Source organism: Elgaria multicarinata, chromosome 10 (assembly GCF_023053635.1).
Source record: "Elgaria multicarinata webbii isolate HBS135686 ecotype San Diego chromosome 10, rElgMul1.1.pri, whole genome shotgun sequence".
Classification (NCBI taxonomy): Eukaryota; Metazoa; Chordata; class Lepidosauria; order Squamata; family Anguidae; genus Elgaria; species Elgaria multicarinata.
Genome location: NC_086180.1, coordinates 60,899,386 through 60,918,319, shown reverse-complemented (window position 1 = coordinate 60,918,319; position 18,934 = coordinate 60,899,386). Strand labels below are relative to the sequence as shown.

The window sequence follows — 18,934 nt, the reverse complement described above, 5'->3', positions numbered from 1 at the left end:
CGGCCTGATTGCCGCGGCTTTTTTTTTCGCTCGCTGCACGGTTTGCGCACGTCCGAAAGACCGCAAACTTGCGCAGCCGTCAGCGATGCCGCCGCCGGCCCTGGCGGCGGCGGCGGCGGCAGTGCCAGTGCCAGCTGAAGTGCTGCTGGTGCTGTTGAGGGTCAACATTGATGCGCTCACTTCCTGATGGGGGTCGTGGCGGGTGTCATATGACCCGAGGTCAATCGTCTGCATGGCCACTCTGTGCCTACATCTCCCATCATGCCTCTGAGGTGTCGGCGGCGATGACCGCCTCTGTGCCCTGTGCCCCATCCCAAGGAGCCAACCCACATCTGGCCGTAGCCATGGCAGCAGCCCACAAACAGCTCTGCCCTCTGCCAGCCTGGTACCCACACTAACAGGCAGCGTACAGCACCGCCATTATGCGGCCACGGTAGCTGCCCACCGCAAGGAGTCACCAGCCACTTTTGCGGTCCTCCGTTCCTGCGCAAACTGTCACTGGGGAAATAAAAAAAAAAAGCCGCTCCGCCGCGCTGCCCCAGCTGGCGGACTGCGCGCAAATGGCGGAGGCGGCTTGACCGAAGCCGCTGACCACTCCCCCTTAGCACGCCTTTTCCTGACCAGTGCCGACCGCAGTGACCTCACATCCTCCCACACGTACTCCGAATTACCGCGGGACAGCAGGAAAAGGCGCACTACAACTCACTTTTTTAAAGTCGGGAGAAAGAGGCTTCACCGCGGGATAACGGCGGATCCTCGTGAACGTCATCTGGAAGCCTCGACGTGGCTGCGGAAGGTAACGCGCGCTACAGCCTCGTCTAGTAACGCCCATGGTGTAGCTTGTTGAGGGTTATTTAATTTACAATGAGCCTTGGTGCCCATGGATGCCACTTTGCATCTCCAACTCCTGCTTGGAGGTCATTGTGTTGTGCAAACTTGGTGACTGTGGGTTATGTGAGGGTTAAACATTCCTTACACAACCCATGGTCTGTTCTAAGTTATGTGAGGATTGTTTAACTCTTGCATAACCCAAGCTCACCAAGTTCATATGACACAACAACCTGAACAAGGGTTGGATAAGTAAAACGGCAGCTACACGCACTACAGCCTCACCATGTGTTGAATAAGTCACAGTGACCTGTCATATTATGCCAATTGATTCACTGAGGCAACAAGGGGACTAAATGATTAACTCTCCCAATGCTCACTATTGTTCAAACTTCCATTTGTGGATTAGCATTTTATGGTGGAAGCCACACAACACTTATTTCATACAAATGATACATTTTACAAGATAGCCTCATTGACAAGCTTTCAGCCTTTAAACAGTCTGCATTCAGATAACACAATAGTCAATAGTGGATTAATAGTCAACTGCATGGATGATTGAGGGGTACTCCCCCCATGACATGCTGGTATCCCATTAGCCATTGCGAGTTCTGATGTCTGGACTAGAGCGGCAGCTACTGCTTGGGTCACTCTTGACAGGGAACTCTGTAGTTGCTGAAAATAATCAACTGTGAGAGACAGAATAGTCAACAATGCCCGACACATGACACGATAATCAGCAAAATAATCAACTCTGCACAGCGTTGGTTATTTCAGCTGAATAATGAACTATGGTTTGAAAAAGACTCGACAGATGACACAATAACCAACCATTGACTATTTAACCCACTGTTGACTATGTAATGACTCAGCGCTTGCACGAGAGGTTCCTTTCCTTTTTCCTAACTATGTAACCTACTGTTGGTTATCGTGTCATCCGATCCCAGTCAAATTTTCTCTACTCAGAAATTAACTAGAAGACAGCCTGTAATTGAGCTGAAGACGACACTACTGCTAAGTGTATAGGGCAAAAGTACTTGGATAAACTACAGTATTTTGTAATGATGCATTACTTTGTTGACTACAGAAATACCAGTTTGCAAGTGATTATAGAAAAATGCTGCTGTATACATATTTAAGCCTGACATTTAGGAATGTTTTATCATGATATTGCTTTTTAATACTTAAAGTCATAGAATCATAGAATAGCAGAGTTGGAAGGGGCCTACAAGGCCATCGAGTCCAACCCCCTGCTCAATGCAGGAATCCACCCTAAAGCATCCCTGACAGATGGTTGTCCAGCTGCCTCTTGAATGCCTCTAGTGTGGGAGAGCCCACAACCTCCCTAGGTAGCTGATTCCACTGTCGCACTGCTCTAACAGTCAGGAAGTTTTTCCTGATGTCCAGCCGGAATCTGGCTTCCTTTAACTTGAGCCCGTTATTCCGTGTCCTGCACTCTGGGAGAATCGAGAAGAGATCCTGGCCCTCCTCTGTGTGACAACCTTTTAAGTATTTGAAGAGTGCTATCATGTCTCCCCTCAATCTTCTCTTCTCCAGGCTAAACATGCCCAGTTCTTTCAGTCTCTCTTCATAGGGCTTTGTTTCTAGACCTCTGATCATCCTCGTGCAATTCTATGTATGATTAGACTGAAAAAAAGTCATACTATTTCCAACCATAACGGTTGGGGAATGATTGGAGTTATAGGACTTTTTTCTGTCTAAACACACATAGGATTGTGGCTTAACTTGCTAAATCCAAACTCTTAAAATTAACTGGAGGTTTATTGTCTATGAGTTTATCTTTTATTTTTTAAACTGTGATATTAATCCCATTTAAATCTGTAGATGACATGTATATAATGTTAGATTCCAGATAGTGACAGGGTTCAGATGATCAGTGGAGGAAAAGAAGCCACTGTAACTTCTTTGCCTGCCCTGCACATGTCGCTCACATACCTGCCATTTCCCTAACTACAGCGCGGATTGCTGTGTTGTCCAAACCCAGTGAGCTGCAAAGTGAGGGTGGCTTCCAAATGGTGAGAGGCACAATTTTCAGTCCCCCCAATCTGCTCTGGAGGGCCTCCATTTTACAGGCAGAAACTTTCTGTAAAGGCAGGGAAACTAGATGGATTCTGCCATCTATATGTTTAAATTTGGAGTGCCAAGAAGAAATGGCTGAATAGCAGAAACACAAATGTAGGTGAAATATGGCAATACTTTTGGAAACAAAAAAGTACTTCCACCACCAATGGTTTGTCAAATGTCTCTTACTCCCTGCAAAATATGAAGAATATAGTGAATGTAACCTAAGTAACTAAGCCCAAATATAATGATCAGTTCACATCCACAAGCTAGTGCACTGTGATCTGATATATTTCTTCCAGTATACTTAACATTGAAATGATGCTATTTTAAAAAAACTTTGTATATTTCCTCCATGATCAATCTCAGCTCTTAGCTTTTGTATCTTAAGGTGTCAGGGGTGGAAAAGTGATTTCAATGAACTGAATATACTCATTCAAGGGAAAAATCAAATAACTACAGAGGTTACTCAGAAGTACAACTCAAATATTTGATCGGTTTTTAATACTTTTTATATATCATTTTCTCATTGCATAGTAGCAAAGCAGGAAATATAAAAGAGAAAAGAATGGGCTTTGTGAAATAATTATTCATTTTAATGTATATATGAAAGAACACTGTAGCTTCAGCTATGATTTCATTCACCCAGATGTAAAACATTTGCCACTATCAATAAAAACCATATGTTGCTAACTAGTGGCCTTTGGAAGAAATGGATGTGGAGTTAGAGATGACAAATTTATACAAGATGTTATTTGCTCCTAACACACATGGGAACTTTATGCACCACAAACAAAATTAACAAACAAGTTTTTTTCTTACACCAAATTTTAACTTACTTCTTTGGAAGGATTCATTGGTAACGTAAAGATTGTTTTCCAGTAAGACCACAAAAACATCATGAAAAATAGATGATAGGCAATCAGGCACACCACTAAAACAAAATCATAAAATTAAGGCATTAAACAAATGACAGAATTTGTATAGTAGCGTTAGATATACAGACAACCAAGAAAAAGCCAAACATTCCCAAATGCTTACAAGTACAGAACAATGTTATTAAGACATCAACATAATTACGAAATAAAGCAAATACAATTAAAGCTTTGCAGAACTACCGGAAAATGACTAGAATGGGACTTTGAAAGCTTTCGAAGGAATAGAATTATGTAAATTCTGTGCCATCCACCCATGGCTATGCCCCTTGTTGTATGGATTTGATGTAGGTAAGAGCATCTCTTATTACTTATGCAGCACTATCACTGTGCATAGTGCTTTACAGAGCAACAACAGAACATAAAAGCAGCCTTGCTGGATCAGACTATAGGACATGTAGTCCAGCATCTTGTTTTCAACAATGACCAACCAGATGCCAATAGGATGCCCACAAATGGGATATGGGACTAATAGTCCTTTTTTGCTGTTGTTCTCCACTGACTGGTATTTAGAGGCATGGTGCCTCAGAATATTAGATGTCAGTTAAAGTCTTAGAGCTCTATCACACTATTTTTTTGTATCTGGTTTTCATCTATGGTTTCCCGCTCCATTTCCTTACAGAGTCAAGCGCTGGGCACTTTCATGTCTGTGCATTGTTGCACTCTTTCAGCTCATGTATCTTTTCACCTGGAGCCCTACTATGCTGGCAAAATTTCCCACTTCACCCCCTACGTTCTCCTTTCCTCTGCAGTTAATTGTTTATTTTTTTAAAAAAAATATTTCTATATTTCTGCCAAATACAATAGTACAGCAGCCTGAAACTGCGCAATTAAGGTAAAATGCTATATTTCCCCCTAAGATCATATTAAAGGAACTCCAAGGAAGGGAGGCCATTTGTAGGAAGCAGGAAGGGGCACATGGGCTGAGACTGTTGCTGCCCCTTGGCTTGGAAAAAATTTACATGGGAGGAGGAGCGAAGGTTTGTTTTGCCCCTTTCAAAGGGTGGGCAGATGAACAATCATTTTAAGTAATATATTTTTTAAAGGTGGTCAGGTCCCCTCCTTTGCTCCAAGGTAACCACATATAGAACTGAATTTTAATAGTGTGGTCACTCAGAAGCTTTTTTTAAAAGTCTAAAACAGCAAACTGGAAAGAAGAGCTCTGCAAACCTATGCTTACTTCTGAGGTCTTAATTCTGTTTACTCAGAAGTAACTCTCTCTCTGTTCAATGGGGTTTACGCCAAGGTAAGCATGCATGGGATTTTAGTATGACTTGGATGTAAATGCAGTTAAACTCAATGGGATTGACTCTTGAGTAAGGGAAACAGAGGATTACTATTTTATGAACTTGGAGATGCACAGCTTCATATGATCAAAGGAAAGGAAAGGAAACTCCATCCTTTGCACTAGTAGACTATCAGGAAAAGAGTTTAAGGGGAGAAATTTTTTAAAACCCTAAAAAAATCAAGGGATGAACCAATCTAATTCAAACTTGGCTTGCTGAAAGCTCTACTTAAGCACTATCACTATGCCAATTTTGATATCTTTATCTTTAAAAATGAGGGAGCTGCAGGCAAGGAGGGTACATTTTCCACATTTCTTTTAAGGTGAAAATGTACCCCTAGTGATGCCTACTCAGGAGTAAGAACTCAGAGTTAAATGGGACCTCTATCCCTCCCCCTTCATGGTTGAGTGGAGAACCGCCCCACCCTCCTCTTTGTTAGCAAGACCGCCCTTAGACACACATGCCCCCAACCAAGAACGGGATGGTCAGATAGAACACAATGACAGCAATACACAGGAGAGAGGAGCGCATTTATTTCGCATGGAGGGGAAAAAACGCAGATTTTCCCCACTCCCAAAAGAAACGAAATATGGAGGGAAAGAGGCGAAATGAGTCCAGGACATGGACTACATTGTGTGAGTACTGTGCTGCAAAACCACATACCAGGCATGGCGAGCGTGCGATAAATCATTGGTGTGATAGAGCTCTTAGCCTCCATGAATCTGTCTAATTTTGTAAAGATGGCAACATAGTCAGTTGTGTTTTGGCTTGCTCCTGCATCTTTTTTCATTATCCTGGTAACTGTGTAATTTTCTAACTCTCACTGGTGCGATATTATTTTCTTCTACTTCGTCAACTATGTTTTGTTGTTTTATTTTCTTTGGCATCAAGGAAAGCTACAAAGGAGAAAGTAGTGCCAACTTCCCCACCACCACCACTGTGGCAACAAAGGCTCTGCCTAAAGAAGAAGCCAAGGGAGATGTTACAGAGTTACAGCTGGATATTTAAAGATGACTAAAGCCTCTGTAGTAATGTTTCAGGAGTCTATTGATGGAATAACAGGGAGACTGGATCTATTGGAAGTTAGAGTTCCACAGCTGAAAGATAAATCTGGGTCTTGTGAAGCTGTGTTGTCTGCTTTGCAGAGATCTAATCTTATTGTGAAGTTCAAGGTAAATGAGCTGGAAAGGCAATTTGGAGTTTTTGTGTGTGAGTTACTGGATCTGCCCAAGGGCTATCAATTACATTCAAGTGGGCACACTGGATCCATGTTGTAGAAAGACTCGTCTGTTCATCGTGAAGTTTAAGGTTTTCTGTCAAGAAGTTTATATTAAGAGCTGCAAGAAACAAGGGAGAGGAGCTGATATGGGGAGCTGATAAGAGGCAACCCTGCCCTTACCAATATTTCCAGATTATACAAAAGAGACATTAGAAAAATGGGGCATTTTCACTAAATCTCAAGCATTGGCCCATGATAAAAAACTGCAGTGTTTTATTTGTTTCCCTGCTGTCTTGTTTAAGAATGGAATCTAATCTGTGTACATTCAACACACCAGCACTAGCAGAAGGTGATCTCCATGGCATAAATCCAACTGCTAGGGCGGAGGAAGAGGGCTGAAGTTGTCCAAGGTTTTAAAGCTTCAATGTATGTCCTACAGCGGTATGGATGCTTATATTGATATATAGACTGCTTATATTAATGTATATATCTGAAATGGAAGTATTAGTCCTTCCCCCCCTTTATACCAACAGAGGCATTAATGATTACTGTGTATTGATGTTTTATGATATGAACCTCCCCTTTTTTCTTGTTATGTTGTTGGTATCGTTGTGTTGCAGATAAAAGGATTTTAAAAACGAATCTGTCTAATCACCTTTTAAAGCTGTCTAAATTGGTGGCTGTCACCACATTTTTTGTTAGAAAATTCCATAGTTTAACTCTGTGCTGCATGAAGAAATAGATAGGTCTCTGCCCTCTTGAGCTTACAATTTAACAATCGACATAGGGGGAGGAAGGTAGGGGCAAGGGAAGACAGAAAAATAATGTGTTTAGCTCAGTTACATACACTTAGACTTTGTTTTAGTAGGGGATAATGACACAAAGATATACACTAGACAACATTGTAGGAGGAGAAACAGAGTGGATTCTCCACATTTACAATAGCCTTTTGGTCAGGAGACACTGCAATTGGCATTAGTAATGGGGAGAGATACAAGTGACAACAGGATTCAGCATAGTTAGGGGGCATTTAAACATGTTCCTAAGCCTTCTTTGTAGCTCTTCTGGGTTCTGTACTTATTTCCTAAGCAAAGAGGCAGCAGGTTCAATACTACAAGTTTGGTAGCTACAGCAGCAGCAGAAGGGCGGGAGGAAATGGATGAACAAGTTTGGAAGCAGTAGCTAAAGCTCCCCAATTTCATCAGTTAACCCATGGATAATCTCGTTGGTTGTTTTTGAAGACTGCAGTATGTAGGTGAGGAATTAGCCTACTGGATATTTCATGTAGTTATTATATTTCTAACTCCGTTCACCATAAAGCTCCTAGGGTGGTATATGCTTAGAATAATAAACACAAAACTAGTAATATTCAAACATAAAATCAGCAACATTACCAGTTGATAAAATCCAATAGATGCTGTAAAAGCACACAACTAAAACAGCCACCATTTATCAGACAGACTACAGAGCTATGAATGACTTTCTTTTGTTCTGAATCTGAAAAACACACTAACCACATTCTTTTCCCCTGATGAAACCAATGAAAATCACTTCTAGTCATTGACTATCATTCATGGCACAGTGACAGATCCAGTGAAGGACTCCAAGGCTGATCTTCAGCAATGTACCTCTTTGCAGTAAAGACAGATGTAATATTTGAAAACAGACCTCACAGTCAATTTTCAAGCAGTGTTGTGAACTCTGTTTTGCAAATAAAATGACATGCATACCAATAAACTGAAATTTGGCTTAGACTTTAGCTTTGCCCCATCCCCTTGCTTCAGACTGGTTGTCCACATGTTTTGGGTTTTTAAAAGAGATTTATTTATTAATTCATCACCTTATTAATTTACTTTTTGAAAAGGAAACATCTTTAAGGGCACAATGCTATGCATCCTATGCACTTCCTAAAACATATTTTATTTTAAAAAGCCTTCCTTGATTGAGCGGCCACAGTTTTATCAGAATTCTGTTGCTTTTTAAAGATAGCAATCATTTTAACATGTTTTATTCTTTTATCCTTCTTTGTATTTTTATTGTTCACTGCTCTGGAATCTGCAGAGAAGTATACATATGTTATAAAGATTTTTATCTAAACATGCATAGGGTTGTGCCCCAAAACACAAAGCTACTCCAGGGATTGGAGGGGTAAGATTTCTTGGCAACATTATGCAAGACCGGAAAGTCAAGCATAACCATGTGTCAGAGTTCATGAAAGGAAAGGCATATTAGCATTGAACACACACAAAACTTTTACTGCTACCAGTATCAGAGGCAGTAAGTCTATATACACCAGTTGCTGGAGAATATGGGTAGGAGGGTGCTGTTGCACCTGTGAGTCCCTGGTCGACAGCTGGTTGGCCACTGTGATGGACTATGGATCTGATCCAGCATGGCTCTTACGTTCTTAACCAACACTCAGGACATGTTCAGACAATCAGGAGGGGAAACAACGCAGCATTGGTGGTTTCCCTCGTCCCTGCCCAACCAAGTACCCATCACGGGCAGCCATGTCATCCAAATCCTGCAGAAGGCACAAGCATCGTGCATTTTCACCCACCCTACAATTGTTCTGCAAGGGTGGGTGAAAATGCACTACGCTTGCATTGGGTTCGATTGACATGGCAACCCACAACATGGCACAGGTAATTAGGGTAATGCTGGTTGTGTGACCAGCATGCACTGGGGTGGGAGAAACAACTGACTCTGCATGGTTTCTCCTGCCGATCATCCGAACCCAGACTCAGTGATTGAGCGTGGATTGTTGTTGAACTGTGGGTTATTGTGTTGTCTGAACACAGTACATTTTCCACAGGTGGCTTGTGTGGCTTGTCAACCACCCTGAATAACCCAACAACCAACCATGGGTTCTCAAGGAGGCTTGTTTGAGAAAAATAACCCACACCTCATGGTAAACAAGCCATTCTGCTGTGTTCAGATAACACAATTACTGACATTTGAGAACACTCCACACTTAACTACTGAGTATGAATTATATGACACGTAAACCCAGTCATAGAGTTCGCAGGTGGTTGTCATTGGGTACTGGCTGGGCTCATACAACACAGTAACCCACACTCAGTGGTTGATTGTGCTTTGTTTTTTAACTGTAGGCTATCATGTTGTCAGAATGCAGTGCATTATTTGCAGGGTGTGTTATTGTATTGTCAGAATGCAGTGTGTTATCCACTTGGGGGCTTGTTAACCACACAGTGTGGCTTGTTAAACCACCTGAACAGCCCAACAACTAACCATGGATTCTCAAGGTGGCTTGTTCAAGAAAAATAACCACAATGCATGACTAATAAGCCACACTGCAGAGAACACGCTGAGTTCAGACAACACAATAACCCATGGTATAACAACAACCCACAGCTCAACAAAAACCCACACTCAAACACTGAGTGTGGGTTATCGTGTTGTGTGAACCCAGCCTATGTACGCCACCTTGAGTTCCATGAAAGAAAAGCAAAACATAGATGAAATAAATACATAATTACATACCTTTTTCTCCAATATTTGTTATAGTTACTGCAAGAGAAAGAGAAGGGAGAAAACAAGATGAAAAATACTAGTTGCCAAAAACAGACAAGGCATTCCAATTTTCTTGAGTTAGTGTGCATTTCTTTGGTTGGTAGTTTAAACAGTTTAGATTTGGCTCCCTAAACAGGATATGGGTTAATATAATGACATTTGCATGATTTGTAAGCAACTACCTGCCACAGCAGAAAAAGATAGCTATAATCAGCCAGCTGTCCCTTATGTTTCTCATAAAGGGAGACAGTTTAGGGGGTAAATACTCTTTTGAAAGGATGATTAGATCCCTGAAACACCAGACCATTAGACAGCTCCAGCACACAAGAAGGAAGAGGAGGAAACCTTCACAATACATTCAAGTCTGGCAGGCCACACAACAGCTTTGACTGGAGACAGATGGGTTTTTAAGATTGCTGAATATGGTGTGATAGACAATACTATTTGAAAGTGATAGTATGTGGAAATATTCTTCCAAAGGGGTTGGGAATACTGTTGCTGGGGGAAATCCTCCTGGTTTTGAAGCCTTTTCTTCATAAGTGAGAGGTAGAAAAAGGAGAAATTCAATCAACAAGGGCAGGACTTTCAAGTTGCCCTAGATTTGCATCTATCTATTTATCTATTTATTTATTCATTACAATTATATACTGCCCCATAGCCGAAGCTTTCTGGACGGTTTACAAAGATTTTAAAGAATGGATTTAAAAGACTAAACATTAAAAATCAATATACAAAAATTAAAAAACATAAAAACATAAAAAATGAATGTGGAATTGTTAAAATACTGAAACTGAAGCATACACAATCATGATTCATGGGCAGTCCCTCCTCCTATGCTTTTCATGTTTTCTAGATAAGTTATTAATACTAACCTTTTATGATCTAAACTGTACTGATGGTAAAAAAAAAACCTGGACAAATGACATTCAATTTTACTACTTATATATTTTGACAGGCAAATCATTCCACTTAGCTGCACCAGAGGGAGAGACGGAAAGCTGGGCCTGCTTCATCAGCTCTGCTGAGACACCAGCTCCATTTGGATTATTCTCTTCTCCCTGAACCATTTTATTCAAGCTGGTCATTCTAAGACATTTGTAACTTTAACTGGTGCCCAAGTTTGATTGCTCCTCTTACCCTTTCATCCCTTTTTCATGTTAAGCCATGACCAAAAGATTATAAACTGTGGGCATGGACTCTTTTGTTTGTTACTGATTCTTTGGGGTGAAAAGTGAGGTAAAATGCTTTAAATAAATTAATAAATAAATCTCTAGGTCAAACCTTGAGGACCTTTGTCCAATATCCTTTACTTAGTGATCTTAATATGTGTTGTGTATGCATGTGCATACATATGCATGTACAAGCAGGATTCAGCCAAAGAAAAACATCTAAGGTTTAATTAATTTCAATTGGAGATATTTAAGTATGTGATTAATTCTCCTAATCAAAGTGCTTAGGTTTTGTGTCTATCTATAATTGTTATGGCAGCTATTAAGTACTAGATGTTACAATTAACATATACCTGTCACATCAATATTATATGTGACAGGTGTAAGTACAACAATATTAAAATATTCTAATTTAAATATCTGACTCATAATAAGCAACTCTGAATGATATTAATTTTTGAAGTTTATTCAGAAGTTTGCTACTAAACTTGTCATTAACAGAGCAATCTTAGGCAGTCCTTATTTCTAACTCATCAATAAATCCCACTGAGTTCACCAGAAGTATTCCGATATAAGCATGCATAGGATTCCAGCCTAAGATAATTTAGTAATGATTGCAAAAGGTATTTTGACTAACTCATTAACTGATTTACTCTTAAATTTCTGCAGTTAATCAGATAAAATTACATTATCAACTTTAATCAATATTGTTCGTATAAAGATTCAGATTTATCTGCAGAAAAATAAATTATTTTAATATGAGTAGGAAAGAAAAGAAGCTAGAAAAACAGTAGGACTGCAGATGAAATAAGAGCAATGGGTTGGATCTTGATTTAACTGCATGTAACTTGCCCCTCATCCCCACAGCAGTCCCTACTCTACTTTTAATAATCCCCAAATCCTGCTGAATAAAATAGGCCTTGGTGCAGGGAGAAGAGCACTCTCTGAAAATTGGGAAGCACCTTCTGTGAGCAAAGCTCCATTTGCAGGCACTTCCATTTGTTTTTCAGGGATTACTCCCTCCTCCCCAATCTCAGTTTCAGAAATCTGGGCTTCTGCCAGCCCAGTTACATGCACCTAAAGCTGGATCCAACCCAATATTTACAAATGAATTGAAGAGCCTTGAGAAGAGATTACAATAATAACAGCACCAGCAAAACCTTAGAAAAACTAACAGAAACAAAATTGAAGCAAGGAGAAGAAAAACTTGAAAAATATCAGAAAGTCATAATAGAAGAACAGAAGTAGTAAAAGGATATTGATCAAAGTTAAATGAGTTACAGGGAAAGCTACAGAATGTTGAGAAAGATGAAAAATCACTCAGAGGCCCTTTCTACACCTAAGGATTATCCCAGGCAAATGGATGGATCGTCACTGCCTGCTCCCAGGATCCCCTGTGTGTCATTTGGATGCACAGGGATGATCCTGGGATGATCCCTGGGAAAAAGGCAGGTGTAGAAACGGCCCAAAATAGTGGGAAAAAATGTAAGATGGCTTGGGAGGAAATTAAAATGGAGAAATACATCTAAAATGATAATAGGGGATTATTAAAAGTAGAGTAGAGAAGTTAGAGTATAAAGTAAGAAAAACAAAGAGGAATTCCAGAGGAGATGGAAAGACAATACTTGGTTGGATATTTGGAAAATATTTTTTTAAAATTTTCTGGGTTTAGATCATGAATGTTCTACTGGCACTGCAATGACATTCAGAATACACTCACAATATGCACGTGGAAAGAAAATACTGTGAAAGATTATTGTGAATGTATTAGAATTTGTCTTAAAACTGAAACTGTTTTTAAAAAGGGATGATAATTCATTAACAATAAATAGTGAGGTATCACTATTCAGCCACTGGCTGCCTGTTAGCTACAGAGCCACATACAAAAAAAAATATTAAAGGATTTAATATTGAATGCAAGTTTACAGCTGAAAATAACAGCAGAGAAATCAAAATATCGTTAAAATAAATAAAGCAATTAAATCTTCTGGATACATTTTTCCTAATAGACAAATATATTGGAAATAGGGGAAAAATAAAAATAAAATTAATTAAACATGTAGAAGCCAAGGAGAACTAATGTGTCTTCAAATGCTTTTTAAAAATTAGACCTGATGGAGATGGTCTAGTATTAGGAGGCAGTATATTCCAGAGAGAAGGAATAAGAGGCAAATGACAAGAAAACACACAAGATTTAAGGTCTGACAGGAAGTACAATATCACTAGCATATAAAGAACAAGAGGGAGAATAAAATCCTTTCTTAGCATTAATAAAAAATATTAAAGGAATTAATGGGGAATGACAGCAGATAGAATTAATGATAAAGAATTTAAATTAACGAGATCATTGACTAATCCTGTTAGATAATATTGAATTAAAAATATTTAATAATACAAATACAGGGTATAAATTAAATGAACTGAAAACCAAAATGCTGACCTGCACTGAAACCAACACAAACCACAGACGTTCTTGGATTATTTTCTAAATCGAATGCAAAGTGACGAGAGGACAGGAAGCAACACATTTGCTCCCACACAGCCCTAACCAACCATGTTATCTGAGCCCAGCGTGGTGCACAGCAGGGGTGGCTTCTAACCCATCCCACAACCTGAACTACAACCCATGGGTTGTAGAGTGTGTCAAAAGCCATCCCCGCTGCACACCACACCAGGGTGAAATGACACACCACAGGTAATTAAGCAAATAGTGCGCAAGCAGCATGGGCAAGGGAAAAAAGCTACAGTGCGAGGTTTCCCCCGCTGATCATGCGAATCTGGCCACTGCTCCTGAACCCAGCCACCGTGGATTATGTGAGGGTTAAACGACTCCTGCATAACTCTACAACAGATCATGGGTGATGTGAAAGTTGGTTAATCCTTGCATAACCCACAATGGTTGGGTTTGGATTCAATGACAAACCCCAAGCGGGGATTAAATATACGAAATGCTGGCCAGCACACACTAGGACTTATCAGGGCTGATAAAACTATGTTAAGCTGTTTTGATCATGTGAACCAGATCAATATTTTTACCATTCCCATACTGTATTGCTGGCTGCCGCCTGACTCAGTTGAGAGAAAGCCATCCTAAAACAGGGAGAGCTGCATATTATTATTTATTTATTTATTTATTTATTTATTTATTTATATAGCACCATCAATGTACATGGTGCTGTACAGAGTAAAACAGTAAATAGCAAGACTCTGCCGCATAGGCTTACAATCTAATAAAATCATAGTAAAACAATAAGGAGGGGAAGAGAATGCAAACAGGCACAGGGTAGGGTAAGCAGGCACAGGGTAGGGTAAAACTAACAGTATAAAGTCTGCACAACATCAAGTGTACTTTAGTGCACTGGATCGTGACATGGTAAGTGGTAATCCAAAACAAGGTCGCACCCCTGACTTAAAGGTGGGTTGCACCAGAAGTAATCCATTGTTGTTGTTTCTTCACATTTTTAAAAGAAAGGGAAAGATGGGATGGCGTAGGTGTAAAGAATAGAAAATAGATGAAAGACAAAAAGAAGAGTAAAAAATGGGTAATATTCAACAGGACTACTGTGCTTACGCAATTGACGTAGTGCTAGTGTAAGTGACGTATAGCGCTACACTAATAGAATAAGCTGGCATGACAGAATTGTTAAGTTTAAGAAAGTAAAAGGCTTGCATAGTCATTAAAATTGTGTGTGTGGCTATCTCAAGGCTAAACAGAGGAAGACTATCTGTGAGCAATTACATAGAGATAGAAGCTGTACTGGGAACCTTGCCAGGATTCTCAAAGATATCATGGTGTTAATGATATGAATATACCAAAGATCCTTGAGGCTGGGTTAGCCTAATCACAGCTGTATGAAATATAGATAAAAACTGTGTATATATGTATATGTGTATAGCTTTTGTCACTCTGCGCAATGACACGGAACTTTAAAGAAGTCTGAAGCTAATAAACTTACTCTGCTAAGTAAGACCTGCATTGTGAGCTGTGTTTCTGCGCACAAACAGAATTCCCAAGGAAAAGTTCTAGCCCCAACAAGAATTTCCAGGGAAACTCATTGCACCAGCTTATGCTATTGGCATTGTGCTATTGAATGCTTATGGTACTGCTACATCAATTGTGTAAGTGCAGTGGCCCTTTTGGATATTGCTCCAAATTACAAGTGGATTCCACTGTGGCAGGTTGGGGCTACAGTGGGCTATCTATTTATTTATTTTTATTTATTTCATTTATATCCCGCCTTTTTTCCTCCAAGGAACCCAAGGCGGTGTACATAATCCTCCTCCTCTCCATTTTATCCTCACAAAAACAACCCTGTGAGGTAGGCTGGGCTGAGAGTCTGTGACTGGACCAAAGTCACCCAGTGGGTTTCCATGGCCGAGTGGGGACTAGAACCTGGATCTCCCGACTCCCAGTCCAACACCTTAGCCACTACTACATTGGCCTTGATTTGTAGCTGTTATGAAATGGGACTGGTAATACCTTTTCCTATTGGTGGACCCCCTTTTTTTTTGCAAAGGTTCCCCCAAAGAAATGATTAATAAACTGCAACCAGTCAGGATGAACTTCCTGATACTCCCTAATCTGTCCAGCTGCTCAGGGAACTTCTGAGCTCTATTGCCAAGGACCCCTCCCTTCACCCCAGTCCTAAGAAAATAATAAAAAGAACGGTGATTTGGATTTTCTTGCCCAAAGCCCAGACCATGGGGCTCTACAAAAACTTGTGAAAATCTTAAAAACACCAATGGTAGTTTGGTAACTATGTGGTCCTTCACGTAGGAAAGAGTTTAGTGAGAATAAAATAATGCAGACAACTGTCCAAACAGGGGTTTGTTACAGTAGCATACGTTCTTTAAAGTTGGCCAGCACTTGCATAGGCAATCTGCAACATTAGCTGACAACCTTTTAAGCATTTGCTATATAACAGGGTTTTTAAAAAAACCACCAGCAACAACAACCCAAACAAAATCCCACTAGAGCCACTGAAAGTGAGACACTACATTCAAATGAGGTCACTTTAGATCAATGTGAATTATATTAGAATGTTATTACTAGGACAGTAGTCATCCTTCAGTAAACTTACATTATTCCACAGCTCTGTAATTAAAACAAGCAATGTATTTATTCTTTATTATATATGTATAACTACAGCCTACAATGAAGTATAAAGATTATTTTTATTTCTTGCACACTATTTATATACAACAGCAAATCCAAAAGAAAACTAATGTTTTTTTTATTATTATCAAAAACCTGACAACATATTGTACTTTATATATGGTAAAAGACATAGTAGAGGTGGCAATGATGTACATTTATTTTAAAAATGAAAATTTAGTTTAGATTTAATTCCTAGATATTCAAAGCATAGTTTCAGACGGATTGTGTGTATGTGAGTGCATACCACTCAGTTGTTTACTGTCTTACAGCACCACCACAATACTAAACCAGCATGTACAAGGAGATTTTTTTTAGCACCATGATTAGGACCTAGATTAACACCTGCTAGCACCTAATTAATTCAGGAGACAGTATTTACCTTACAAAAGGCAGAGCAACTCTCACGAGAGCTTTTCCTCAGTGGATTAAGAGAAATGCTAAAACTCTACTAAAATCATGCTCCATTTAGAACATTCCTAATTCCTCTTTCAACGTCAGGGCAATGCAGAACAATATTAGAGTGAGAGATGGGAGAGGATTTGCTATTCTCTACACAATGCCAACTGGGTTGGATGTTGGTTTTGCCTGTGCAACGTGCACTCAGCTGGAGTAAACATAGTCATTAAACAGAAACACCCACAATAAAATCAGACACAGAAGAGTCCCAGCAATTTGCTCCTTAAACATCACTACAGTAAAAGTATGCCTATCCTTTGAGAAATCAAAATGTGTGTAACTATTTTACATCTACCCTTCTTGGATTTAAATAGTATTTATGCTGTTCTGTATGGATAGGAGAAAGAATGGGATTGTGGGGAGAGATTGAGAGTCTATTTGACTCAGTCCAGGAAATACTAAACATGTAAACAACAACCTGCAGCAGCAGTAGTAGCAGCAGCAGCCAACTCCCAAGCAAAGGCAAAGCGGCAGTGTTGCTTTTTACACAAGAAAACCTAAATTCCCAACCTCCCATACCTAAAAATCACACCCATTATTCTGCATTAAATAATATAGAACACTACATACTCAGGTCTGCAATTACACTTATTTACATGGATTAGGACTACCAATTCCACTATAAATATACATAGGAAGTATACTAGTAACCCCCATCTTTCTATCACTGTTTTTCCATCTTTGTTAAAATGCTTCAGAGTATCAAGTGTCTAAAGTCTAAATAATCTTGATATCAAGACATAAAAAATAAGAAAAAAAAGTTTGTCAGATATGCAGTCCAAGTCAACCATTCCCCTATCTGCAATGCCCACTTCCTTCTTCTGTGAAAGGCAATGCTTGTCAGTTGAGTGTCAGAGGTGAGCTGCCTAAGGGGAACCCACTCTTGGGCAACAAACTGTATGTTGAGCATGTGCAAGTGTGTGTGAGAGAGCGCGCGCTTCTCTGTCTCTTTTCTCCAGAATAAGCTAGGGTGTGTGTGTGCGAGTTAAAGATATTTAAACCAAAATAGCATTTGTTCATATACTTAAAAGTGCCTGGTTCAAAACCTGATATCTAAGGAGCGTGAGTGTGTGAATGAGTGAGCATGTGACACACACAGAGAGAGACGCACACACATACATGCAGAATAAGGAGCGAGTAAAATTGTATCAATTTGGAAGCATTAGAGCTAGAATAAGATATCCTCAAACGCTGCCTCTGCTTCTCCCCTGTACAAAGATTACGATACAGGGCTAGGGGGAGAACAGGTACGCTTGCTGAAAAAGTAGTTGAGGGTCAATTCTCCGTCCCGAGGGACAACGCCCCCCCCCCACCTCCATCATTACGTTTATCAGCCAAGCTTTGTCCGGAGGGGCCACCGGAGCGCTCCCTTCTCCCACCTGGCCCCTATTCTCCATATATAGCATGGGCACGCACCCACCCACCCACCCTCTCCTCGCCCCCGTGTGGGACTCACGCAAGCAGAGCTGGGCGACATAGGCGTAGTAGGACCAGGAGAGGATGCTGCAGATGAAGACAACCGGCACCCAATAAATCAGCCACTGGCAGCGTTGCCTCACGCCTCCCACTCGAGTGCGGCTCCGGGACCCCGCCGGGACGCTGGAGGAAACTGCAGTGCTCGCCGGCGCCGGCGCCGCCATCTTCCCACACCCCATTCTCCCCTCCCTGATTGTTCAGCTCCTCAGTCGGTCGGGGGGCCCAGGGCCTTCGCTACACATCCCCGGCGGCGGCGATGCCTGTGCGGCCCCAGTGCTTCTCCCTCCCCTTCAGCCCCCCTCTTCCCTTCTCTCGGCCGCTCCTCCCCTCAGCCGCCTCCAACCACCGACTTCCCCTCCCGCCGCCCTTCCCGCCAGTGACAGGCTAACAAGGAAGCAGCCTCAGCCCGCAATCCCTTGTCCTCGGCTGGGGGAGCATGAGGCGGCGGCTGTTATTGGCCCCCCCCTAAGTCTATTGCTGCCACCGCAGAAAAGCGACCTATGCTTACAGACCCACATCCTGAGGGGCTACCAAGTAAAGAGCGAGTCTTTCCCGTCGGGGCTATTTTTATTTTTCTAATCCTGCTTCCAGCCCAACGAATCCCCTCAAAAACAAGCCCAGGCCCACAGGCAGTCTTTATTTAGCATTTCACCCAAATGCGAGCAGTCCTGCTAATGAAAAAGCATGGCGGTCTGCCAAGACCGCCCTAAGTCCCCCTTCCCCCTCCCAGGACTTTGGTTGTAGGACGGACCAACCGACAGGAAGCAAGAACAGCTGCTCTTAGGTTTAGA

At 40.9% G+C, this 18,934-nt stretch overlaps 1 protein-coding gene across 3 annotated transcripts in view; it reads right to left on the bottom strand.

Annotated features, from left to right (window-relative positions):
• ZDHHC2 (zinc finger DHHC-type palmitoyltransferase 2) overlaps window positions 1–18,393 on the bottom strand; it is a 42,629-nt gene extending 24,236 nt beyond the window's left edge. For all 3 annotated transcript variants that reach the window (XM_063135999.1, XM_063135998.1, XM_063135997.1), the window contains exons 1-3: window positions 18,124–18,393; window positions 9,855–9,881; window positions 3,750–3,844 (exon numbers count right to left, since the gene is read on the bottom strand). In XM_063135999.1, coding sequence (XP_062992069.1) covers window positions 3,750–3,844; window positions 9,855–9,881; window positions 18,124–18,322 — 321 coding nt within the window. In that variant the 5' untranslated portion in view covers window positions 18,323–18,393. The remainder of the gene's footprint in view (window positions 1–3,749; window positions 3,845–9,854; window positions 9,882–18,123) is intronic.
• Between the last annotated feature and the right edge of the window lie 541 nt (window positions 18,394–18,934).